Source organism: Nothobranchius furzeri, chromosome 12, assembly GCF_043380555.1.
Source record: "Nothobranchius furzeri strain GRZ-AD chromosome 12, NfurGRZ-RIMD1, whole genome shotgun sequence".
In the NCBI taxonomy this organism is placed as follows: Eukaryota; Metazoa; Chordata; class Actinopteri; order Cyprinodontiformes; family Nothobranchiidae; genus Nothobranchius; species Nothobranchius furzeri.
The window spans coordinates 11,745,757-11,772,578 of record NC_091752.1 but is presented as its reverse complement, the minus strand read 5'-3'; the positions used below and the strand labels follow the sequence as shown (position 1 = coordinate 11,772,578).

Genomic DNA, 26,822 nt, shown 5'->3' with positions numbered 1-26,822 from the left:
TATTTGCTCTCTTCATGCTGCGCGCATCTCCTCCTCTCCCCGACTGGGAGCCTCTCGGCGGGAGGCGTTTTTCAAACTCTAAAAACTCCCAAACTTTGCTCAGCCTGAAGGTTCCATATCTCTACTATCTTCTGGTGTAAAGTAGTAACTTCATGAGGAATCATATTTGTAGATGAGACTTGTGTCATGAGTCGGGGCGAGTACTCCCGTCGCACATTCCACCTTTGAGTTGTTTTTCAGGAGAGGGAGGCGCCCAGCTGCTTCTGGTTAGCAATCAATGGCACTGGCTTCTTAAGGAGTTGGAGAACACACCTCAACGTGGGATGATTACTACTACTCGGTAGATTCCAGCCGTCTAGTGTTGCAGTGACTTTGTGCCTCTTGTGTTTTGGCTTATTATTCTCTGTGGATTTTTGTGCTTACATCTTCTTCAGGATTTTTTTGGAACATCTCTGGAGTAGAGCCTTCTCAGGATTCAGTGACTCATCAGGAAACTCACCTTTGCCACATAACTGTCTGGACTCAGCTTCCCTGTGTTCTCCATCTCTCCAGTCGCCCCACTCCTCTGCTTCCCACTAGCTCCCTCTCCTGGATTTACACACCTTGACTCACCCAACTCTCGACCGGCCCCTCCCGATTTTTCCTCATCTCCTTCGCCCAGTAAGTCTTATCTCTGCACCTCCTCAGTTAAGACTTACTTCTCAGGACTCACCTTATTTTGCTCTCCCCTTCTCAGACGCTGAGTACGGACTTTACTCATCCACTGGAAGCTCCAGTGCGCTTTTTGTTCCAGTCTACTAATAAATACCTTTTTTTTATCTTTATTTGTGAGTGTGTTGATTCTGCATGTCCTGGGTTAAACTCCTTCCCCAGACCATGTCAACTTGTTAAAGTCAGCAATGAGGCTTTGGCGCTTATAACGAGACAACAACAACAACACTGACAACAACGTACTGAAACTGTAACCAACATGCATAAACGGACAGATCGGTCCCGCCTACTTGCACTGTTGGTCTTTTTTAAATACGCAGTAATCGCTGCTTGCCTTTTTCGCTTCATCCATTCCTGCTTCCTAGCAGCAACCACTTTGGCGCCTCTGGAGTCGGTGTTTGTTTACGTCATGCTGCATTCAATGTAATTGGAAAAAGGAGCTTCAAGTGCTTAACCTCCGATTTTGTTTTCTTTCTGGCCTTAGTTTGGGGGGACGGATCGGGGTCGATCTGAATCTGGGGGGGACAGATCCCCACGTCCCCCATCCTATCTGCGCGCCTGGCCGCAGGGTGTGTTCCAACTACAGGGGGATCACACTCCTGAGCCTTCCTGGTAACGTCTATTCAGGGGTTCAGGAGAAGACAGTCCATCGGATTGTCGAACCTGGGATTCAGGAGGAGCAATGTGGTTTTCGCCCTGGTTGTGGAACACTGGACCAGGTCTATACCCTTAGGGGGATCCTGGAGGGTGCGTGGGAGATCACCCAACAAAACTACATGTGTTTTGTGGATTTGGAGAAGGAGTTCGACTGCGTCCTTCGGGAGGGTTTGGGTAGCCCTGCTGGCTTCATCAGAACGTGATCTCCGGCTCTCCGGTTTGCTGCCGAGTGTGAAGCAGCTGGGATGAGAATCCGCTCCTCTAAATATGAGACCATGATCTTGATTCGGAAAAGGGTAGAATGCCTTCTCCGGGTCAGGGATGAGGTCCTGCCCCAAGTGGAGGAGTTTAAGTATCTCGGGGTCTTGTTCACAAATGAGGGAAAACTGGAGCGTGAGATCGATAGGTGGATTGGTGCTGCGTCTGCAGCGATGCAGGCGTTGTACCGGTCTTTCGTGTTGAAGAGAGAGCTGAGTCAGAAGGCGAAGCTCTCGATTTACCGGTCGATCTACGTTCCTACCCTCACCTATTGTCATGAGCTTTGGGTAGTGACCAAAAGAACGAGATCGTGGATGCAAGTGGCTGAAATGAGTTTTCTCCGAAGAGTGGCTGGGCTCTCCCTTAGAGATAGGGTGAGAAGCTCGGTCATCCAGGAGGGGCTCGGAGTAGACCAGCTGCTCCTTCACATCAAGAGGAGCCAGTCGACATGGCTCTGGCATCTGGTCAAGATGCCTCTCTGGTGAGGTTTTCTGGGCACGTCCAACCGGGGGGAGACCTAAAGGTAGACCCAGGACAAGGTGGAGGGACTATGTCTCTCACCTGGCCAGGGAACGCCTTGAGATTCCCCCGGAGGAGCTGGCCCAAGTGGCTGGGGAGAGGGAAGTCTGGGCCTTCCTGCTTAGGCTGCTGCCCCCGTGACCTGACTCCGGATAAGCGGTTGAAAATGGATGGATGGGTGTATAGGCGCACTAACATACCGCCCATCAAACCCAAAGAGCGCTGTAGTTGGCCAAACACAAGACTGGTCTGACCAATGGTAGATTTGTGGAGGTTTTTATGAACGACATGCAGAGCTAAATCCTTTTGCTTCTGCTACTGTCTGTCGATTTTTAGGCTAAGGAAAACTTGTTTCACCTGTGAAGTTGTTAAACTAAATTATTCCAGTCTATTTTGTTTATTCTTTATTAATAAAGTCTGGTTCAGATCAGGGACGGATTTAGGACTGAAAAAGATCCGGGGCTTAACATACACACACTCACGCGCGTGCACACACACGTGACACGCACTAGTCAACATCATATATATTTGTCTTGTACTACATAATTTTTAATCTGAAGCTACATATTAAGCATTTTCAGGGCAGAGTATTGTTCCTGTTAGTGTTTAGTGTTTTCAAATAAGACTCACAAACCTGAGTCAACACCAGTCTCATCAAAGCTGGGGTTCTGTACTTTTGGTCTAAAAAACGTCCTTATGTCCATCTTCACTCATGCGTTTCAGGCAGAGAGTGTAGAAGAAGCCGGGTCCTGAAGGGCTTCTTCAGTGGTGGAGGCTCAGGCAGGCTGTATACAAACTACTGCCAGCTGCTCCCTCTCTGTTGGACTTTAGTCCTGCATGTTACTTCCACGATTTAGATCCGGGGCTTTTCATAAAACTTCCGGGGCTTGAGCCCAAGTAGCCAGGCCTAACGCCGCCCCTGGTTCAGATCAGGTACAGATCCAACCCAAATGTTTGTGAAAAGTTCAATGGAACGGTAACAAAACCAGATTCTGTGGTGTTAAATATTATTAATACTCACCCCCCCCCCCCACCCCCCCGTGTCCTGTCTGGCTGTGAAGCAAACAGAATTGATGTCTGAATGCTGGTAACAAGCCTTACAGATTTACTCTCAGGTGGAGCATCAAAGCGCCTGCTTTTAATGTCACGCCTGATACTTAAAACTTTATTGTTATTGTTTTTGAATGCTTTGTAATTCCGACCAGACACGGAGTCAGAGGTGAAAGAGAAAGGAAAAGACAAAAGGTGGGAAGAGGGGGGAGGGGGGGGGGGGGGGGGGGTTCCACAAAAATAAACAATAATTAACAAGAGTCTGCTTCTACACCTGCAGAATGAGAAAGAATAGAAAAAATGGGACACACAACAATACATCAGGAGCAAGCCTGATGATGAAATATAAAATCAACATTGTTTAACTGAACAATCATTCATCCATTCACACACACATTCACACACTGATGATGAGCTGCAATGTAGCCACAGCTGCCCTGGTGTGCACTGACAGAGGCGAGGCTGCCGAGCACGGGCACCACCAGTCCCTCCGACCACCACCAGAAGGCAAGGGGTTTAAGTGTCTTGCCCAAGGACACAACAGCAGAATTCTCTGTCCGGAGCCGGGATCTAACCTGCAACCTTCCGATTACTGGACAACCCGCTCAACCTGTTGAGATAATGCTGCCCCACTGCTGTTTATTTATAACATGAGATAAGAACGTGTGTGTGTGTGTGTGTGTGTGTGTGTGTGTGTGTGTGTGTGTGTGTGTGTGTGTGTGTGTGTGTGTGTGTGTGTGTGTGTGTGTGTGTGTGTGTGTGTGTGTGTGTGTGTGTGTGTGTGAATGGTTACAGGAATGTGTGGGTGTGTCTGAATGAATGAGAATGCTTTCAGGCATAGAGTAATACATTCAGTTAATAGGATTAATGATCAACAAATAATAAAACATAAAAATTCATATTCATCATCATCATTATTATTAGTAGTAGTAGTTGTTGTTGTAGTATTCACTTTTGCTTCTTTTTGATCTCACTTGTCCAAAATTCTGCTGCTAAATTTGGACTCATCCAGGTGATCTCACATCACTTTTACTGATCATGTTCTGTTAAGGTTCTGGTTTTGACTTTGAGTTCTACAGAGGTCTTTGTGCTTGAGTTACCCGAGCTGCTGCAGAACGAAGCTCTGAGAAAACCTAAGAGATAAACAGCCAGTTCTTATTTTAATGAGTTGGGAGAAAATAATTATAAAAAAGTAAATACCAGGTCATTTACATCAACCTGCTCAGAATGATCTCAGCGGGTTTGTGTTCGCCAGCAGAGGGTGCTGTAGGTCAAAACATCCCATAATGCCTCGCTGTCATCAGAGCAACTGGTTTAGTTTAGGTAAAACAGAAACGTAGTAACTAAGGTACTAAAATACTTTTTATTGATTATATTTACTTTGAAAGGAGGCGAATCCCAGCTGGTCTCCTGTCACTTCCTGTTTATGGAAACCGTTAATTATCTTAATGTTGTTTATTAATCATTTTAGTCCAAGAAGAAAAAATAAAATGCATTTAGATATGTTTAATAAATAATGCTGATATTAAATAAATGTCTAATGTATTATGTGAATGTTGTCTGAACGAGATTTTAAAGATATAAAATATTTTATTTGGACTGAACTCCCTACCTTCCCACACATCTTAACACATTTCTTTAGCTGGCACGTAGTGACTGTTGTAACCTCTTCGTTTTTATTGTATTTTCTTCATTTTCTATTTTTATATTCATTTACGCATCTGTTGCCCTTTCAGATCTCTTGATTTAAAGGGCATTAAAATTAAATGTATTGTTATTATGGGCCTGCTATCTAGCCAGTTGAAGATATTACCGTCCGGACCCCCACCCCTTTAGTGTTATGTGTCTGAGTTTAGAACAAATTTCAGCTGAAGAGTTTAAACTGTAAATAACCTGCAGAAAAACCACTCATTCAGTTTGTGGCTACAGCTTTACAGCTCTCCTCTAATCCAGAAGAGATGGGCGGAAGTGGTCATCATTTAGCCTGTGCCTGTCTCTGCACATTTAACCGTTACAATAATAAAAATAAAAAATAAAAAATTAATAAACAACAATAATAATAATTATTAAATAATTAATATAATAATAATAATATAATACTACTACTAATAATAATAAATCATTAACAACGATCAGATTATTAATAATAATTAATAATAACATCGCAGTTGAGCTTGCGCTGTGGTCTGTCAGAAAGTCTGTGAGAGGATGATAAAGCTGTAATCAGAGGGAAATCTGCACATATAAATTAGAGATAGAAGACCATTTACAGGATTAGAAAACGCGTGTCTGCCTCAACCTGAAGAAATACAGTCAAGCGTGAATCACCCCGCGTTGAAAACCTTTTAAAACCCGCACATCTCTGAGCAAATGAGACGCAAGGTGCTGAAGCCTTTCACGCGCAGAGGGCCTCGTATTTCACCCTCTCACATCTCCATAAAATATCACAGCACTCAGAGAGATGGCTGGGGTCTCAGCTCCCAAACACCCGATTATCTCACACAGAACCAACTCGAACCAGAACCCTTCTGGTGTGTAAACAGAAACGAGTCCTGATCTTTATTCGGGTTTAGTTTTAGCATCGGCTGGATTTTTATTGGCTCTTTATTTCCTGATCGTTTTAAAGTCAGGGGTTAAACAGGAAACTACAACAAAGACGCATCTGATCTGCTGTCAGTCATCCTTAAACGTCTGGTTTCCAAGTGCCGTTAAAGCAGCACCGGCCCGGTCCAGCTTTGAGGTTTTAATCCTCTCCTCCAATCAGAGCGCAGCTTTGCACGGCCTCGTCCAATGGGAGGTGGGCGCGTGCAGGTGGCTGCGCTGTTATCAGTGAGTCCCGCTTCACTCCAAGCAAACGAGCCAATTTGAGAACGACGGGCGGACTGTTTAATGGTTCCCATCAAACCCAGTACGCTCCGCAGAACCCCCGCCATCACACGGACTCCGGTTCCGCGCGCCCGCCAGCACCGAGAACCGCTTCTTTCCGGCGGGAGAGGAGAAGTTTTCATCTCTCGGAACTTTCCTCGTCGTTCGGGATACTTTTGGAGAAGAGGCGTTTCCCGTCCCGGTTCCACCAGTCCTCCCAGCGCCGGTTCTCAACGGGTTTGGTTTTTGAACCGAGTGACTTTGGAAGTTCATGTTCACAAATGTTAGCGGTCGGGCAGATGGAGGCTAACCGGCAGAGTGCGTTCGTGCTGGGCAGCACCCCGCTGGCGGCGCTCCACAACATGACCGAGATGAAGACGTCCCTGTTCCCCTACGCGCTGCAGCAGAGCCCGGCAGGCTTCAAGTCGCCCTCGCTGGCCAGCCTTAACTCGCAGCTCTCCGGGGGAACCCCGCACGGCATCAGCGACATCCTGGGGAGACCCATCACCACCGCGGGGCAGCTGCTGTCCGGCTTCCCCCGGATAAACGGCCTGGCGACGACGGCGGCCGCCGCAGCCGCGGGAATGTACTTCAGCCCGGCGGTGTCCCGGTACCCGAAGCCGCTGGCAGAGCTCCCGGGGAGGGCACCCATCTTCTGGCCCGGGGTGATGCAGGGCTCCCCGTGGAGGGACCCGCGGGTTCCCTGTCCCGGTAAGTCAGTGTCTGGCCTTGATTTACTTATTTTAACAGTAATATTAATTATTTTAATAGTATTATTAATTGTTTTCATAGTAATATTAATTGTTTTCATAGTAATATTAATTATTTTAATAGTAATATTAATGTTTCTGTGGTGCTTTTAGAGAGCCAGCTCTTACGTTATTGAGTCAGAAAAATGATTTTATTCCTGTTTAATTTTATAAATTGAAGCTAAAGTTATTTAAGTAATCAAAATAAACCATTTATTACAAACGCGTCTTGTATTTGATCATTATTAGTATTCATTACTAAATAAGCTGAGCTACATTTCTTAATAAAAAGCTGTTTTATTGTTTCTCTAACGTGAATTCGCCTTCTGGCCGTTTCGCTGCTGTTCTCCAGCTCAGGCCAGCATCATGGTGGATAAGGACGGGAAGAAGAAACATTCCCGGCCCACCTTTTCCGGACAGCAGATTTTTGCTCTGGAGAAAACCTTCGAGCAGACCAAGTACCTGGCCGGTCCGGAGCGGGCACGGCTGGCCTACTCTCTGGGGATGACCGAGAGTCAAGTCAAGGTAAACCTGCAGGGAGAATGTTTGTTGTTGTTGCTGCATGCCGTCTCCACAAGCACCTGTTCGGACCTGTTGAACACCTGTGCGCGTGCTTCTTCTCCACAGGTTTGGTTCCAGAACCGGAGGACCAAGTGGCGGAAGAGACACGCAGCAGAGATGGCCTCGGCCAAGAAGAAGCACGACTCGGAAACCGAGAAGATGAAGGAGAGTTCGGAGAACGAGGAGGACGACGAGTACAACAAACCATTGGACCCGAACTCGGACGACGAGAAAATCACGAGACTGTTGAAAAAGCACAAGGCGAGCAACCTGGCGCTGATCAGCCCCTGCAGCAACAGCTCGGACACCTTGTGATGCCCACGGAAGAACTGGGCCGGTTCGGACACACAGGAGGAGGACCAGAGGAGACAGCAGGGACATGTTCTTCTCAGATCCAGCTAGATACGCACTGAGGACGAATGTGCGCAAAATGCGGAAATCCCCCAAAAGTCATCCGGTACGGACCGAACCCAAAAAGCCACGGAGCTAGAACTCCTGTCAGAACCGGACAAGTTTGGGTCAGTTGGACAGAAACCGGGAGAACGGAAATGGACTTGATGCGTTTTAACGCAAATATTCGACCCGGACCTGATCACAAAATACTTCCGGCCGCTTTTATTTATTTATGTTCGTTTAGTTTTTTAATTTTATTCATTACAATCTAATAAATTCCGTTTTTATCCAGACGCGTTTTTCATTATAATCTGATCATAATTAAATAAAACCAGATGATTGGCTGATTCGAACCGAACGGGCTGGTTCTGGATGCAGGTGAAAACCGGCTCGCGACGCTTTCCTCCCTCTGACCCACCTGCTGCTCCGCGCCTCTCGTGTAAAAACTTCTGTAAATAATGTAAAGAAACAAAAACTGATTTAATGTCATTTGTTTTTATTTTGAAGTGACGTCATCACGCAGCGGGGACAGAAAAGCGTTTGATCTAAAGCTGATTACTTCCGGTTGGTTATAAGAAGAAAAAGACTGTTTTATGAATAAATTATTTAACAAGCTTTGTGTTTATTTTGGTTTTATTTAAACTTTAATACGTTTTAGAAATGATCAAAAGATTTTTTAATTTGGAGAATTAAGCTTTGAATAATCTGTTCAACTTGGCATTTATTGGAACCAGCTCATTATATATCAGTGATGTAACAGCCCACAGGTAACGTTATTTTTTTATGAGATAAAACATTGAAAACTGCATGTCTGAATCAGGTTAATTTACCTGGTTTAAGTTTTCATGGTGCGTGAGTGTCTGTCCCATTAAAACATTTTAGTTTTTTATTTTTAAAAACGACAAAACGAGCTGCTAGACAGAAGGGCGCCCCCTAACACGTATATGCGGCACTACACCCGTGGCCTTCTACCAGATAATTAAGAAGAAAATATCATTTCTATAGTGCCTCTCAAGATAAAAATCACGAGGCGCTTAAAATATTCCGTTCGTAAAACATTTCGTTTCTAAAAAACATGAATAAAATACAACATTAGTTACTTTTATTAGTTTACTTTAAGCTCCTTTAACTTTGTTCTTTGAGGATTTTGAATTGCTTTATAATATTTTATTCTGAACATCCTAAACCTGTTGGGAGAGCAGCTTCTGAGCCTTGATTGCTAGTTTTATTCCTAAACCAATTTATAACAACTTTCCAGACTAAATACACTGGAAAAAGTTTATAACATATTACTATAAATATATTAAAGAGAACATTAACATTAAAACCGGAACTATTTAATCACAGTAACAGTATGACTTTCACTCAGATTTGGGTCAAAAATAAAAATCATTCCTCGGATGTGCGCATTTTCCAAGAGAGGAACAAGCAAGTATAATTAATATTAAATGTTAGAAAAATGTCTATCAAATGTGTATATATACACACATGTGTGTGTGTGTGTATATATATATATATATATATGTGTGTGTGTGTGTGTGTGTGTGTGATGTGTGTGTATATATAATATATATATATATTATATATATACACACACATGTGATATATATATATATATATATATATATATAAAGAAATAATATCGAATATTTTTTCTAATAGAAAAAATAACCTTATACAAAACTTCCAGTGGGAATGCCGACTGATAATATTACATCAAACTTGTATAGCGCTTTTTAGGTCACTCAAAGACGCGTCACAAAAAATGCAGTAAACACATAATAAAACAAAACAAAAACATAGTAAACAGACTGGGGGTGCTGGGTTGATCTTAAGAGAAGGCCAATGATGTCACGACCAGAAATATTTTATTACAGCAGATGAAGCCACAGGGACACAGACTTGTATGACTTCTCTGGAGGCTTCAATCTGACAGAAATCACCCATATGCTTTAAAATCTGCTACTAACCAGAGAGAAGATTGTAAATTAAGAATCTGAAGCAAACAGGACAAAACACCAGTTGAGCTCTAATAGTTTTTATTGCTTAAGAACTGCATCACCTATGATAGAGGCCAGGCTGTCCAGCAGGGCTGGAATAAAATCTCTGTCTTTTAGAAGATGGAGTGAAATTATTATGTCTACGGCAAAAACAAGTCAGGCTTTCTTTTACATACCAAATCACAACAGAGACAATAAATCCTGCAGCAAACACTAAAACAGTATTAATCACTTGCAGTGACTCAGATGGTCTGAAACGTGTAGTGTGGTGAATAAAATCTAAGAAAGGGGAGTGCTGCTGAAACGAGAGCCCCTTTAATGCTCAACCTGTTTGGAATGAAGGCTGCTGACAAACCTCTGCTTTTTCTGCACATTTAGAGTTTCTCTGTTGCTTACATTTCATATTAACAACTGACCTTTGAACGCTTACACGTCTGATACTTGGCACGATAATAGAAACAAAATACGTTGTAAAGACACTCAGGCCTATCTAAAAGAACACATTCAGAACCAGAATATCATAGAAATAAGTTAAGAGCAATAATGACATAACGTGAAAATGCTATATACCAAACATTATTTCATGTATACACACATGGTCTACGGCACTGCTTAAAACATTCTTGGATAGGCAATAAATCACTAAACGGGTCTTCTGCTGCGTTCTTCATGAACACACTCATTCAGAGGTCTCCGTGGCGACGGGAGGTCAGTCCCCACGCACGCTTCAGCATAAATATTTTGGTTTGTTGCTCCAGAGTTATAGTTTCACATGGATTCATGATTTCGTCTCAAAAATTGTGGATTTTTCACCATTTTCCTGCAATTCCTGGAATAAATAACATGAAGAAGGAGAATCTGGTTCCTGCGTTATAAAAACAGATGAGCGGCACTAAAAATGTTTAGACTGCGATACCAAGGACTATAGAGAATCAGTGAGAGAGAAAGCCTATGGAGAAAACAGCTAACGGAGATCCGGGGTTCATTTGGGTCAGAAAACCAAAAGAAAAGGAAAATGGGGCCAAATCCGAAATTAGAACTGCATTCTTTTAATGTCCTACAAAGACAAGTAAAGGTTTCAAACAAAAACGTGTTTCATCTTTACGACGGAGACAACGATTGTGGTGTTTCTGAGCGAGCTTCCGGCCCTTCTCCTGTCCTTCCCACCTGATCCAGCCATGTTTATATTCAGCTCTGGTTCTAGTGATTCCAACGCAGACCAGAAAGATTAGGTTTGGTCAGAGGAGACGACAGCTCTAAAACCATCAACGGTTCAATCTTAAATAGACCTAAAACGATATATATGTGTTTTTGCATTGCACGTTAGGCTTTTTAAACACACCTTAAATACGGAGTGGAAAGTAGCTTCTACACATAGAGGCGTACTTATAGTGTCTAAAAGTACAAAGTATGACGGATTTCATTTAGCATTTTGGCAATGAGGCTGTGGTGAGGAGAGAGTCCATCCATGATAATCCTTTTCTTTTTTTGGGGGGGGGGGGGGGGGGGGGGGGTTGCACGGCAACGATGAGGTCAGCGATGTGTGTCCTTGCTGGAGCCGGGTCCTCGGACGCTCCTCCACATCTAAACAAGTGCTTTATGGAGAGAAAACAACAGCGTTTTCTCATGAACGAGGTGTCCGGACAAGTGTGACGGGTCGGCGCAGCGACAGCACGACAACAACAGAACGTTTTTCCTCAGTGGACACTTGTGCAAAGTGTGTGTGCATGCTTCCCCGGTGTTCTCACAGAGGCGCCTCATGGAATATGTTCTCCCCCCTTTGGCAGCTCTTCCCTGGGGAGGAAAAGGGGAAAAGTTTCACTGCTTCGCTCTCAGAAGTGATCCAAATCAATCAGCTATCACACGAAGGATGCTGTCTCAGGTTAGATGTGTAAAACAACAACTCTAGCTGGTCAGAACTCAGTCATGTCACATTTCTCCTCTGATGAAGTTTTATTCTGAAATAAAACTCTTCAGGCAGGAATATTTATGTTTCTGGAAGAGTTTTGGCAAGTTCATGAAAAAAATGAAGCAAATCAAATCAAACATGGCAACAATGGAAAGAATCATAGGAAAGAAAATAATATTTACCACGAAATCACTGCATCACACAACACTTGTGCTTATTTGCATTAGGTTTACCTGCCCCCGCTGTTATTCGGAAGGACAGGAAGACGGGCTGGCAGGGAGACAAAGGCAGACCACGGTGAGAAAAGAGACTTACTTCTACTTTCTTGGTGTTTTGTGAAGGACGGACGGAGCTCCGGCAACACGAAGGTTAAACTCACAAACGCCAGAGTCCGTGTAACTACACTGGACGTTTTCCTAACCAGACAGCTGGGATTTTAGCAGCAGTGTGAGACGTGAAGGTGCTCAGGTCACCTCACACACACACAACTGTCTGTCGCACCACTAAATAAATAATATATCTGCAGCTCAGCTTCCAAAGGAAGAACCAAACATATTTTACCTTTATTAAAAACATAATTAAACACAAATATATATATATATATATATATATATATATATATATATATATATATATATATATATATATATATATATAAATACTATTTTTTACAAATACATTTTTTTTACCGGTTTCTAAAGCATTTTAACAGGGGGTGAAAAAGCTTTTTGGCTGGAGTAAAAAACATCTAAAATCTTCAAATCTCACAAGTAGAATATATCGTGACACTTATTGATATCGACTGATGTGAAGAATAATGTGGTGATTATGACCAAGTGTCATGCTGTTATCACGATTCAAATGATCAGGAAGGTTCCAGAAACCAAACCAGGTGTTTTTGGTGTTTCTGGTAGTTCTGTTTCCTGTTTATGTAGAAATGTAAAAAACTCTTTTCATCCAAGAAGCTTCTTCTACAGCCGAAGGACACACACACACACACACACGCACGCACGCACACACACACACACACACACACACGCACGCACGCACGCACGCACGCACGCACACACACACACACACACACACACACACACACACACAGTGAACTCATAGCACAGCTCCTGTCAGTACCTTGTGATCTCCCATGCAGACATTGGGCCCGATGTTATCGTAAACCAAAGACTTCTCCTCATTTTCAGGCTGCAGAAACAAAAGCGATCAAACATTTAATCAGTTTCTCTTCAACTCTGTAATTCTCTCTCTCTCTGACACACACACACACACACACACACACACACACACACACACACACACACACACACACACACACACACACACACACACACACACACACACACACACACACGCTGGGGGCAGCATGGTGATTGTGTTCTCACATTTGCAGACTCATATCAGGTATTATGACACATTCATGGATAAGCACTCAACGGGGCAGCTTCATCAAACTCAATTAGCAGGATCAAATTAAAGAAACAAAAAGTCACCTGCTTCACAAGTAGCCACCCTCCCCTGTGTGAGGGTGATTTATTTTAATAGCTGCTTTTGTCCACTTTCACCCCTTCATTAGGATTTCATCCTCTAACGCTGTGAGATTTGGCTGCGTTAATTATTCCAAAGGCACCAAAATGAAGCTAAACATGAAATAAAGTTTCACATAAGAGATTCACACTGTAGCAGCAGGAAGATGACAATGGAAACGCCTCAAGTGGGAAAGTAGTAAAAGACAAAGCTACACAGTAACCCCAAAATTCCACTACCTCCGCTCCGCTGCGCTCCGGCACGAACTCCGCAGCAAAATCGTTCCCGTTGTAGTCAATCAGAGCTGTTCCACTACTGCGGCCGTGCGGCGCAGCGCCCTGCCCGCCGTTCCGCCATCCGGCAAAAATAAGATCGATTCTATTTTTGCCGTACACCAGAGCACCTCTGCAGTCAATGGACAGAAATCACAACCGCCCAACAGGAAAGGGAGCAAGCACAACTTCCATTATTTTACCATAAATCAATAACAAAAGGCGTTTTTTGTTTCATAAGCACAGGTTTAACAACTTTTAACAACTATCAATGGCGGCTGAACTTTAAATGCACAAAAATAAGCCACAAATACAGTTTCCACTATCAAAGTAGTCGCCCTTTGTTGATCCAAACACTGCTGATCTCTCTACACAAATGATGGGCAGATTAAACAGTTCATTTCGATGCTTCTCCCACACAACGGGTGTTTGGATCTAACTTCCGCGTTTATTGCTCGGACTGTATCGCAAGATCTCGAAAATCCAGCGCATGCGCACCTCAGGTCTCTGCACCGGAGCGGAGCCGTTGTAGAGCGGGTACAAGTAAAAATTGAGTTTGGAAGCGAGCGGCTGCGGAAGGTGGAGCGGAGGTGGTGGAATTTTGGGGTAAAATTGTTAATGGGAGACCAGATTGTTTTGGCTTGCTTTTAGCACCCCCTAGTGTCCATTTGTAGAACCAAAAGCAATGCCTATCTCCTGGCTGTGCGTTCGTCTTTTTAACACCGTAATCTAACAGCTGGAACGTCTCCCAGCCATCATTAGTGTCTACAGGTGTGGTTCATCACTACAGTAAACAAATCAGCTATGTTCATGACCTGAAAAATGCTGGAAGCAGACGGCAGCACCAGGTATTTCAATTTCAATTTATTTTATTTTGTTCATTTAGAAAAGAAAAGAAAAAACAATACAATAAAACAGAATCTCAATATAGTAACCAAAAAGGTGTAGGCTGAAGCCTAGCTTTTTATGCCTACCATATTTACTCAATCACATTACTTCTCATGAAAAAATAACAAAGAAAGATAAAAGTAATTAAAATGCTAATCATCATTGAAATATAGTGAACAACAACAAACATAAGTCAGCAAGAGGAAAAATACACAGAACTAATACAGACAGAACTATACAAAACTACCAGTAATCTTAATAAATCAATGTATGATGATCAAAACAGAGATTTAAATACTATAACTTGTGCAAGGACATTACATTTTCATTCACATCTATCAGATACACTAGACCACATATGGTAATTATGGTAGTATGACATCATCTTCTTGACGTACATTTTTTAAAATGATGTAACAGTTTTACATGCCTGATTCCAGAGTCCAAGTTACTCCATAATTTGACTCCTACTGTTGTGCAACTCTGACTCCTAACATTTGTTCTTACTTTCTCTCTGACAAATTGTCCTTCTCCCCTTAGTTCACACTGAGTCTCTTTGACCTGGAATAGCTTCTGAATACAGTCCGGAAATATTTTATTTTGTACTTTATAGATTACTTGTGCTGTTTGTAGTTTGACCAGATCTGTAAATTTTAGTATATTTAGTTTTATAAACAGGGGGAGCGTTGGTGCACGGTAATCAGAGTTTGTAATTACTCTTATTGCCCTCTTCTGTAGTAAAACTATGGGTGCTATCTGAGATTTGTAAGTGTTTCCTCAGACTTCCAGACAATACATCATGTGAGGAAGTACTAATGATTGGTATAAAAGTAATAATGATTTCCCATTTAGAATGTGTTTCGATTTATGTCCCAACAGAGCAGACCGGCATCTCTGAAGTTGCAAATGTGGTCTTCTGGCCGCAGAGGGCGGTGGGGGTCTGAGTGACATTTTATTAACCCTGTAAAGGCACATGCTGACTCATGAATATGATTTAATAATATAAACAATTTGCCTAGTATCCCTTTAAAATCTAGTCTCCTTTCTCTCTGTGAAACTTCAGAGTTAGTCACAGTGTCGGATCTCAACTCAGAAGTACCAGAGAGGTGAATTTAATCGATTTTACTTTTTCCAATTTAAGCTCAAAACAGAGTCATGCTAAAAAATTTTCTACTCTTATTTTTCCACGCTGCCTACTTCCCTGCTTTCTGAAGGCTGAACTCGTGTTCTGTGTGTGTGTGTTGGGGGGGGGGGGGGGGGGGGGGGTGTTAGTCAAAGACAGCCTATTATTGTCTGTTATGACCCCAACTGAGCCAAGGTGCCGCGCCAGCGCTCCGCCCACGCGCATCATGCCTTGTGCATAGGGTACCAAGTGGGCAGGGGTAAACAACCAATCAGGCCTATAAAATCTGCCAGCACCCATGTGGCCAGCCCCATATCTGCCGTTTTGTTTTTTAGCCCCACCCACTTCCTGTTAGGACCTCTGGGCTCCCGTCGCAGCTCTTCTCCGCTTTTGTAGCAGCGATGTCTGTCCACGTTTTTTATTCGAGTAGAAGTGACGTTTATTCATTTGGTGTCTAAATGAGTTTTACATGCTTGAATTTAACAAAACATTTCCTTTCTGTGGATCCAAGATCGATTCTGAGGTGATAAAAGTTCCTTCACCATTAACCATCTCAACTCTGAAGCCTGCAGTCTGAACCCAACCCGATGAAGAGCCGTGACTCTGATGTTGAACTAAACAGATATTAAATATTATTTCTATAATAAAGCAGCTTTGACAACTAAACAAAAAAAGGCATTTTAAAAGTAATTGCACAATAAAAGATGGACTTATTGGGCATTATTTAATTACTAATGAAACATTCACAAGTAATGAAAATGCTAACTGTAATTGTGTACTTTTTAAAACTTCTGCAGCACAAAACTAACAACTAGAATCTGTTTTAAACGTGGTAGTGGAGCGACAAACCGGAGCGATTCACACTGTGGGCGTTTGCCTAGACCGGATCCACTCCCCGTAATCTAAACACCTCGAAGGCAGCACGGTTTCTGAACCACTCTGTACACAAACGAGCTGATACCAACTCTCACACTGAAGGATAAATCACGCTCGTCTGGTTGAACTAAAGACTTTTTAAGCAGCCACCAGGAACACACTCAGATCTGTGAGAGCTTGAGAATGAACCATAAAGCAAATTCAGAATTAACTTCAGACCAATCCAGCGGCGCCGCGGGGTCAGTCCACCTCTAGGTGCCTGCCAGGCGTGCCGTACTGCTGCCTCCCGCTGCTCCAGATTCATTTATCAAACACACACTTGATAATTTACAAAGGCAGCATAAAATTGTGGATTTTCAGGCTGCGTAATCTTTAGACAGATAAACAAATTACCCGGGGGCCCTCCGGCGGGGAGGGAAGCACTCGCTTGACTAAACATTCATTACCGGCGTTCCCGGAGCTGGTGCCGTGCCGCATAGCTAGCGAGCAACCTCTGGCGTGTTAGGGCTCGGCAAGCAGAAAATAACATGATGGTGAGTTAACCGACCGTGCCATGATAGATGACGCCACACGCCAGGCTGTTTACGGGCCCATGTCTCAACAATCTGTAATGCTCAGAGCTGGGAGCGTGTGCACGGTGAATCATCAGCCAATCTGCAAACCCACTAACTGCTCCACTCCGGCCCTGCATTACCAGCAATTAGACGGCACTCCAGGGGAGAAGAGCAAACAGGAGTGTGTGTGTGTGTGTGTGTGGTGGTGGGGGTGGGGGTGGGGGTGGGGGTGGGGGGGGGGGGTAGAGAGAAAGAGAGAGAGTGGGGGATAAGGAGAGAGAGAAACAAATAGATAAAGAGAGAGAAGGAGAGAAAAAAAGAGAGAGGGAGGGAGATAGGGAGAGAGGGGGGGTAGAGAGAGGGGGTAAAGAGAGAGAGAGAGGGATAGAGAGAGAGAGAGAGAGGGGGGAAAGAGGGAGAGAGAGGTAGAGAGGAGGATAATGAGAGAGACAGAGAGAGAGAAATAGACAGATAGAGAGAGATAAAGAGAGAGAAGGAGAGAGAGAGGAGAGATAAAGAGAGTGAGGGAGGTTTGGGAGAAAGAGAGGGGGGTAGTGAGAGAGAGAGAGAGAGACAAATAGACAGAGAGAGATAAAGAGAGAGAGGAGAGAGAGAGTGGGGAGAGAGAGAGAGGGAGAGAGGGGGGTAATGAGAGAGACAGAGAGAGAGATAAAGAGAGAGAGGAGAGAGAGAGTGGGGAGAGACAGAGAGAGACAAATAGGAGACAAATAGATAGAGAGAGAGAGATAAAGAGAGAGAAGGAGAGATAAAGAGAGAGAGAGGGAGAGAGAGGAGAGATAAAGAGAGAGATGGAGGGAGATAGGGAGAGAGAGAGAGAGAGGGGGTAGAGAGAGGGGGTAAAGAGAGAGAGAGCGACAAATAGACAAATAGACAGAGAGAGCGACAAATAGACAAATAGACAGAGAGAGGAGAGATAAAGAGAGAGAGAGGGAGAGAGAGGAGAGATAAAGAGAGAGAGAGAGGGAGAGAGAGGAGAGATAAAGAGAGAGATGGAGGGAGATAGGGAGAGAGAGAGGGGGGGGTAGAGAGAGGGGGTAAAGAGAGAGAGCGACAAATAGACAGAGAGAGAGATAAAGAGAGAGGGAGAGAGAGATAAAGAGAGATGGAGGGAGATAGGGAGAGAGAGAGAGAGGGGGGGTAGAGAGAGGGGGTAAAGAGAGAGAGCGACAAATAGACAGAGAGAGAGATAAAGAGAGAGAGGAGAGAGAGAGTGGGGAGAGACAGAGAGAGACAAATAGGAGACAAATAGATAGAGAGAGAGAGATAAAGAGAGAGAAGGAGAGATAAAGAGAGAGAGAGGGAGAGAGAGGAGAGATAAAGAGAGAGATGGAGGGAGATAGGGAGAGAGAGAGAGAGAGGGGGTAGAGAGAGGGGGTAAAGAGAGAGAGAGCGACAAATAGACAGAGAGAGGAGAGATAAAGAGAGAGAGAGGGAGAGAGAGGAGAGATAAAGAGAGAGAGAGGGAGAGAGAGGAGAGATAAAGAGAGAGATGGAGGGAGATAGGGAGAGAGAGAGAGGGGGGGTAGAGAGAGGGGGTAAAGAGAGAGAGCGACAAATAGACAGAGAGAGAGATAAAGAGAGAGGGAGAGAGAGATAAAGAGAGAGGGAGAGAGAGAGACAGAAGGTGGTTTTCCAGGAGTTATTCAGCCCATGTCAGCTCCATGATAGAAAGTGGAGGTGTGTGTGTGTGTGTGTGTGTGTGTGTGTGTGTGTGTGTGTGTGTGTGTGTGTGTGTGTGTGTGTGTGTGTGTGTGATTTTTAGAATAGCACGAAGGGATCAGTAAACAGTGTAAGGTAACCTGTATGCACCACAGAAACACAACTCAGCTGAAAAATGTTGGTGTTGCTGCACATTCTGCAGCTAACTGGGTCCAGCGGAGCTGAGTAGCACAGAGGAAAAGGGTCGTCAGACGTGTCATTTCAAACATCTCAATCCTTCGTAGGAGCAGAGACCACATCTAGCCATTTGAGACTGTTGAAGTTTTCACTTGCAGCCAAAACCTGAAATGCTTAAACAAATGAAACTGCTGACAGGCAGACCTGTGACACTTGGGTTGGTCAGATGAAAGCTCGGGAAGTTATCCGACTCCTTATCCAGGACAATGGCAAGTTAACGTCCTGAGCGCCTCCACAAAGTTCACACACTAAATGTTCTAACTGGATAGAAGACGCTTTAAAGGATGTCGTGTTGCTGTGGAGCAGATCTGTGAGGCTGAACAGATTGGCTGGTGTTTGTAATGCTGGGGAGGATCTGAAGCCAAACAGCAGAGCCAGCATGGTTCAGCTCTCTGAGGAAGACGAGGCTTTATGAAGAAGGGAACTCTACAAGGACTGGAATCTATCTACTGTCTGCGTGAAACCTGGGATTAGTGCTTCAAATTAACATTCACAAATATGTCCTCCTTCCATCTGTGAAGCTTTCCAGACAGCCAATGGAGCGAGGGGGCGGGGTTTAACATGAGACTCACCTTTAGGAAGAGGTCTCTGGCCGACTGAGACATGAGGATTCGGTCACACCAGGCTGGACAGCGGGTGTTCATGTACTCCTTTCCCAGGTTGCAGTCTTCGCTGTACGGATAGCTGCAGGAACAGGAAACAGCAGGATGGTTACAGGAGACCAGAAACCTTTAGATATTAAAAGGATGCTAACATTTGTAACTGCCGAGACATAAATTAAGTTTTGTCAATTTTTGATGTTTTAAATTCACAAAATAAAAACTCTTTTTGTGCCGTGGCTAAAACCTAACCTAACCACTCCTGCCGCTCACCTACAGTCTACACCAAGGGACCTTTATGGTTCAATTTTTTGAAGCCAAGGAGGCGGGGCTAAAGTTGCAGTTCCACTCTCATCCACTAGGGGCTGGCAGCAGAAGTGAGCAAACCCTCACTGACTCCCTCGTTAAAAAAGCCATAAACAAACAGCCTGGTTCAAAGTCATATTTTAGGTTTGCTAGATCTAGTTTACAATCAGGACATCTCTGACGGGGTGGATTGTTTTGTAAATCTTCTGTTTAAGTGGAATTAAATGTTTAAAAATCTGAATAATTAATGAGCATCAGAGCCTCGTGACTTCAGAGCTAGCTCCGGGGAAAGGCCTCAGCCTCATGTTAACACGCGTTCGGCCATTTCAACTCTAAACTTTAGCTGTGTCTGTTTGTTTGGATGCTAATCGTGGGATTGGTTGGACACAGCGGGAAAGCTGTGGTTATTGACAGCACTAACAGACCATTCAAGCAGTTTCTGCTTCTTTTTATCAGTAAATAAAATTATATTTCTGTACTTTTTTCCACTGATTGAATGGGAGGGTGGGGTGTGGGGGGTGCTGTGTCATTTATCTGGTTGGTCAGACATGTTAGTGGGGCTGCTGCTGCATGAGAAACTTGAGCGGACGCCCGTCTTCTGTCTCCTGTACGAGACGAGTTGCTAGAGCAGGCGGCTGGCTGTTCCCGTTTCCCAGGACAGCCGACACGTGGACCAGCTCCAATGCCAGGTTGTAGTCATGCTGGAGGCATTTGGAATCGTTGAATGTCCAAGGAAGATCCCGTCTTTCACGGCCCAGAAGGGCACTATTACCCTTCGCTATTTCATTTAGCAGCTAACCATCTTCCCATGCTAAGTGCAGACTGTTCTCCTGCCATCGCCACCAACAGAAAGCTGTTTGGGGTTTAGTAAAGAAAATGTGAACGTAGCGCTATAATCAGAGGTGAGAAAGACTGGACCTTCCTTGGATATACTACGATTACAAATGACGCAACTGGGAGTGTTGGCCTTTCTGATCAGCTCCTTCTCAGCGGTTGGAGATCAGCGGGACACTAGCTACATGCTAACCCGAAGCTAACTGTTTTTCTGGGTGTTTTTAGCAAGAAAACCGCTGTTTACTGCGTTAGCATGTAGCTAATGTCCTGCTGATCTCCACCCATGGAGAACGAGCTGATCTGGAAGTCCAGGGCTTCCGGTCCCAGCGGTCTGGCCGTGCTTGCTAACAGTCTCAGTCCATATTAGATCTCCACAGGCGACCAGCATGACTACAGCCTCGCAGGGGAGCTAGTCGGTCGTGCGAGTGGGCTACCCTGCAGTTCCCGGAGCCCTTCTTAGCGTCTTGGGTTAGCTAAGTTAGCTAGTAGCTACATTGGTTTCACAGCGTTTCTAGAAACAAGGAGATGTTTATTAAGCCACTGGTGGAAGTGGTCACATGGTGAGCGTGGTGGGTTTACAGAAGTTCCTGTAAGGGTTACTGATGATAACCAATAAATGATTATCAGGAGGAACAACAAAGACGAGATGTCTCCCTAGGAAAACAGGAGGTTCACTAACGTGGCCAACCATCTGAGTAAACAACAGGATGTCTCAGTCAAAGCCATCTTTCTCTGCCAAATGTCCAGGTTAAATGTGTGTACGAGCAGGCGAGAGGGGCTAAATAAAACAGGGAAGCGTGTGTGATTTAGACAGAATGGGCCAGAGGGAGATTCAGTAGCCCATATGTACAGCTACACTCCAACACAGTCATCAAAAACAGATTAGGTGCTGCAGCAAATGGCCGTGAGAGATTGTATCTTGGAACATCAGGGAACAATCACATGATTTAAGCAGCGGCGTGGCTGGAGTTGCCATCGAGCTGATACAGATTTACATTGTGGAGAATTCAATTTTCTGCTTCGGCTCATCAAACTGCTTTGGATTTACACGCCACCAATCCAATTTGTTTGTCTGCACTCATCAAAACATAACAGCCAGCTAACATACTGTAATACCAATCCAATTTACACCGCGCCACATGTGCTAGTTGTAGCATAACACAAAGTGCCTCTTCTTACAGGAGGATGGGACCCTAATGGTAAAATAAACACAGCTGCTGGGCGTTGGATTCATCATGCTTGCAAGGATCTGACAGCTTTAACTGAACTTTGGTGCAGAAGCAGATTACAGATGTGATTATTTTTATTTACTTCTTTCAAATTCAAATTCAAAAATACTTTATTAATCCCAGAGGGAAATTGATTGCTGTAGTAGCTCATAATAATAATAATAATCAAGTCATCAAAGAGTTATTGTTATTTCTGGATTTGTGCAACAAAAATGTAGCCTGGCAAGCCAGACTAAATAAATGTATTATCTAGTCTGGCCATGCTCCATTGACGGCTCTCGGTTGTGGGGTGGGATCTACCGTTGTCTTTCAAATGATCTCCGCATTCCACTGGACAATGAATGTGACATACTCTTGTTTCACTCTGTGTCATCATCCCACCCACCAGGCATATAGAGTGCCCTGATTGGCCCACAAAGCAGATAAAGCTCTGTGATTTGTTCACTAAGCAGATAGAGCACTATGATTGGCCCACCATTATGGACCATTCACAGCTCTTTATGTGTTTGAAACCACTCTAGAGAGCTGTGATTGGCTAGCCAGAGTCCTGGTAGGAGCTGTGGAGGTTCCAATGGAGCATGCCTAGACCATTCTTTGCAAAGCAAGAATTTGGTCTAGTTCACTAGGCTAACAAAAATGGGCTCTGTTGATTCAAATAAGGTAAGACTGAGTACATGCTTTTAACTTGATGCAATAAGCTTTGTTTGTTTTTATGATGAATTTGCATTTATTGGTGAATATTAAGCTCGTTTTTGGAACTATTTGCTGTTACCGTCTGTCGGTGTGACGCATGAGAACGGTGATGTGGTGCTCCCTGGTGGTGATATGTGAATAGTGCACCTGTAATCGGCCCAGTCGTCCCAACCGCAAATATCAGACTTAGTTATTAGAATTATGAGCAACGAGGCTCTCCCTCCGGTTTGCCACTTGCTACTGTTTTGGTAAGGTAAACTCTGTGTTTGTGTGTGTGTGTGCGCACGTGTGTGTGTTTGCCTTTATCCATTGCAGATAGATATGGCCTGTATATAAGGAGGAATGTGATTATTTATACAGTGTAAGCCATCATTTTTTTTCGCAGCTCGTTTTGCAACACATGCTATGGCAGATGGGGGAGAAGCAGACATGAGGGATTGGTTAGCAGACCTGCCAAAGAGAAGAGGGTCCATGTGTCTCAGAAGTTTTTGTCCAAATACCAATAACAGTGGCCATGCTTGCGACCCTCTAAACAACCTCAGCATGCATTTTGCACAATCTGCAATTATGATGTGGACATAAGCCACCAGGGAGCTGCAGATAATTAGTAAATTAGCCCTGGTGATGTGTGCATATGTGCTTTAAGCCAGTTTAATATCGCGCGCGCGCGTGTGTGTGTGTGTGTGTAAAATTTTCCATCCAGTGAATGGGGAGATTACAGTGTGAAAAGCAATGGAGTTGCAAAAGTCCACGAAAAAACGCCACACAAGTGGTACTCAAAAATTTTGACAAGGTTGGCAGGTCTGTACACCCCACCCCAAAAAATTAATTCACCAGCTGCCACTGATTATTTGGCATCAAAAAGCTGCAGAAACAAATGTGACAGATGGAAGGAAAAGTAAAGAAGGGACCTAAACACAACTTTTCTGCATTCATCAACCTGTTCAACCAATGTGACCTATAGAATGCTTCAGCCTCGCAACACACACACACACACACACTCACGCACACACACACACACACACACACACACTCACGCACACACACGCACACACACACACAACCAGGTGTACAAACACAACAGCAGAGGTCTTCTTAAAGCAGTTCCCTGACTCCAGTTAGCATTACTAACACTCAAACTGAGGGTGAAGGTTTTGCTATGCTAATCAAAACGCTAAAGAAGTGATCCGAGGATAAAAGAGGGCCTAAAGAATAGGATGAGTGAAACAGAGAGGGGATAAAGATGGATCAGACAGAAGGAGCTTGACTTGAGGGTGGCCTGAAAGCTCCTGGTTCCTGAGGGCTGAGAACAAAGCCTGTGGTCGGAGAAAATGACCTCGATAAACGATAAACTCCAATTGGCAACGATACAACTCTCAGCTGTTCTAAAGACTGTACCTCATGAACCGTAGAGCCTGCTGCAAACTGGAAGCATCAGCGGTGTGGAACGCTGCTGCTTCATTTGAGTTAAACGGGGTGATTCAAACCAGCCGCGCAGCTAAAGTTAGGATCGGCTTCTGTTTCTGCCACGAGCCGCTTCTGGGTGCGGTTAACATAGGGCTAGACAGGAAGTCACACACCGTTTCAGTGTAAAATCCCTGGTAGTTTTCAAAATAAAAGTCTATTGCAGCAATGCGATTTCATATCTATGTAGATGACATCAATACAAGTGACCTAACTGCTTATTTACTCCCAGCATCGTTCCTGAAGTGCAGCGGTGTGCTTTCATGGCTTTAGTCCTGGCGGTGGAGAGGAACAGCGTCATTTATGACATCAAACAGCAGTTTTAAACCTCATTTCCTTCCTTCTGGTTTACTGGCGGACAACATAAACTTGAAGGATTTTGTGATCTTGTGAGTGGAGGAGAAGCCGCTTCGTGGATGAGAATCTGCTGCTGTGCACTGGAGGTCTGTGACTGTTGCGAGTAAACATTCCCACTTCTGCTCTGCTGCGCTGGTGCTTCCAGTGAGCAGCAGGGTCAGTCTTGTGTTGTTCTCCTCCTGTTTGACCACACCCAGCATCAGCTCTGCTGGAGATAACGAGGCTAAAGGCTACAGCAAACGTCCGACGGCGTGTTGGGGCTAAGCCGATGGAGTTGGGTGGACGCTCCCAGAGGGCCCAGACAGAAAAACCATGTTAACGGTTGCACGGATAATGGTGCTGAATGTTTGCATCACCCACTCACTGTTTGATGTTTATAGCTTGACCTGGCGCGTTTGCCTTTTTTTGCAACAGTGAAAAGGAACAAGGTGAGCACAGACCTATCTATGACATGGCCCTAAGCCCCGCCTACCAGTGGGAGAGGCTTCCACACAGTGTTTACAAATCTGTAATAATGACTGTTTGAGTCATTCAGCTACACGGAGGTTTCAGTGAAACTGCTAAAGTGTCTTTTCTTAATCACTGTTCACCTGCTCTGACATCAGCAGATGTTGGTTATTACCTGCTTGTGCGTACCTGCTGTTCACACATCAGAGATCAATAAACGTCAGTCATTCCATTTTCTACTGAAGCCCAAAGATCTAAAATCAAAAATAGGATTGTGTTTGTTTCTGTGACCCTAGAAGCTGCTTGTGTGTGTGTGTGTGTGTGTGTGTGTGTGTGTGTGTGTGTGTGTGTGTGTGTGTGTGACTAAATAAAAAGACTGGGTATTAAATGCCTGCTAATATGTTTATCTATTGCCTTGTTGGACATAAAAGCAAAGTGGGAGAGCTAACTCATTCACTTACTGAGTGTTTAATGCAGGTAAATAGAGGCGGGACAGGAAATCAGAGATAAGATATGACAGGTATGAGGTTAAAGGTGATGCTGGAGTGGCCGTGAGCGAGCCGGGATCGTTGTCAGGGAAAGCTTGGGAAAACACACAGAATCCTAACGATCACTCACATGTTCTGCATCAGGCTGAGGCTAACCCTAATAGAGAACTACCAGGGAAACGCTGAGTCATGATTCAGCAGCAACAAGCTGCAGCCTCTGAACAGAGACGAGATGGCACACGTTTTATCCTCTCAATGTTAGATTGTTTCAAACAAAAGCCTATTTCTCAGTGGCATCATCTCAGACAAGAGGCAACGATACACAACAGCAGCAAAGCTTCAGCTATTATCACCACGGCAACCCCTCATCATTCTCACGAGCTCTCCTGTAGTTAGAATGATGGATGAGCTGCTGGCTGTAAAACAATGTTCCTGTTCAGCAAACCAGTCTGTAAGGCTGGAGGCAGCACACACACATTCACATACACGCACACACACACACACGCATGCACACACACACGCACGCATGCACACACGCACACACACTCACATACACGCACACACACACTTACATACACGCGCGCGCACACACACACACACGCACACGCACAAACACACACATACACGCACACACACACTCACGCGCACGCACACACACGCATGCACGCACACACACACTCACATACATGCACACACACTCCTACACAAACACACACACACTCCTACACACACACTCCTACACAAACACACACACACACACATAATTATAATAATAGCCCTGTGACTAAAACATCTGTGTAGAACAGGTGTGTTCAAGGTGCAGCCCTCAGTGGTTTTGCGAGGCCCTTGCTAGCATTGTGGAATTAAGTCTCTGCAGGAGGCTGTTGATATAAATTTATATTTTTTAATATTTTATGTTTAAAGCTTTACTAATACATCTATTTAAGGCCTTTTTGAGCAGAACTAATGAAAAATATAAAATAATGTTTGCATTCTTCAAAAGAAAATTACATTTTTGTGGCCCTCGTCTGAAGAAGTTAGGACATCCTTGGTGTGGAAGGGCGGGTTTTAGTCCGGTTCTCACAGAACCACAGTTTCTGTGAAAGATTCTGTCTGACCTCAACTCTCCTCCCACAGCTTTAGGTGTTGACTGGTTTCTGCTTCCTGACAGACCTCCACCTCCTGACCTGACCTAAGGCCACATCAGGACCCTCAGCTCTGTTCCACGTCTAGACAGGACAAACAGTCTGGCAGGACTGGAGACCCCAGGTTCCCTCAGGAGTTTGCATCAGACGAGGCATTCAGCCCTGAAGGTTGATCTTGTCTCTGCAATTTTCCGTTTTCAAGCCAGTTACAATCAACGGGAAATTTAGCCAAATTAGGGCATTGAGGGAGGAAATAAAACCTGATGAGTAGCAGCGGGATATAAAAATATCTAGAATCTAAAATAACAGTCAGAGATGAAAACAAAGATGGTTTTTAATTTGGGCGTGCCGTCTCTGCTACCTCACGGTTCGATTTTGACTCTGAGTCCTTCGATTGGATTATTAAACCATTTCCAGGA

The 26,822-nt window shown here is 44.3% G+C and overlaps 3 protein-coding genes across 4 annotated transcripts in view; 2 read left to right on the top strand and 1 right to left on the bottom strand.

The window, feature by feature from the left end:
- Positions 1-26,822, top strand: part of LOC139062058 (spectrin alpha chain, non-erythrocytic 1-like) — a 610,856-nt gene that overhangs the window by 250,984 nt on the left and 333,050 nt on the right. The gene's annotated exons all lie outside the window — the stretch shown is intronic.
- Positions 6,020-8,378, top strand: nkx6.2 (NK6 homeobox 2). Its single transcript, XM_015944546.3, has 3 exons — positions 6,020-6,771; positions 7,162-7,334; positions 7,437-8,378. The coding sequence occupies exons 1-3, from the start codon at positions 6,342-6,344 to the stop codon at positions 7,683-7,685; spliced, it is 852 nt and encodes a 283-aa protein (XP_015800032.3). The 5' UTR covers positions 6,020-6,341; the 3' UTR covers positions 7,686-8,378.
- LOC107375791 (inositol polyphosphate-5-phosphatase A) overlaps positions 9,786-26,822 on the bottom strand; it is a 302,051-nt gene continuing 285,014 nt past the window's right edge. The window contains exons 13-16 of one of the 2 annotated variants that reach the window (XM_070542253.1): positions 19,414-19,525; positions 12,804-12,872; positions 11,855-11,942; positions 9,786-11,557 (exon numbers count right to left, since the gene is read on the bottom strand). In XM_070542253.1, the coding sequence (XP_070398354.1) occupies positions 11,862-11,942; positions 12,804-12,872; positions 19,414-19,525 (262 nt within the window). In that variant the 3' untranslated portion in view covers positions 9,786-11,557; positions 11,855-11,861. The remainder of the gene's footprint in view (positions 11,558-11,854; positions 11,943-12,803; positions 12,873-19,413; positions 19,526-26,822) is intronic. The other variant, XM_070542252.1, reaches the window with a different exon arrangement.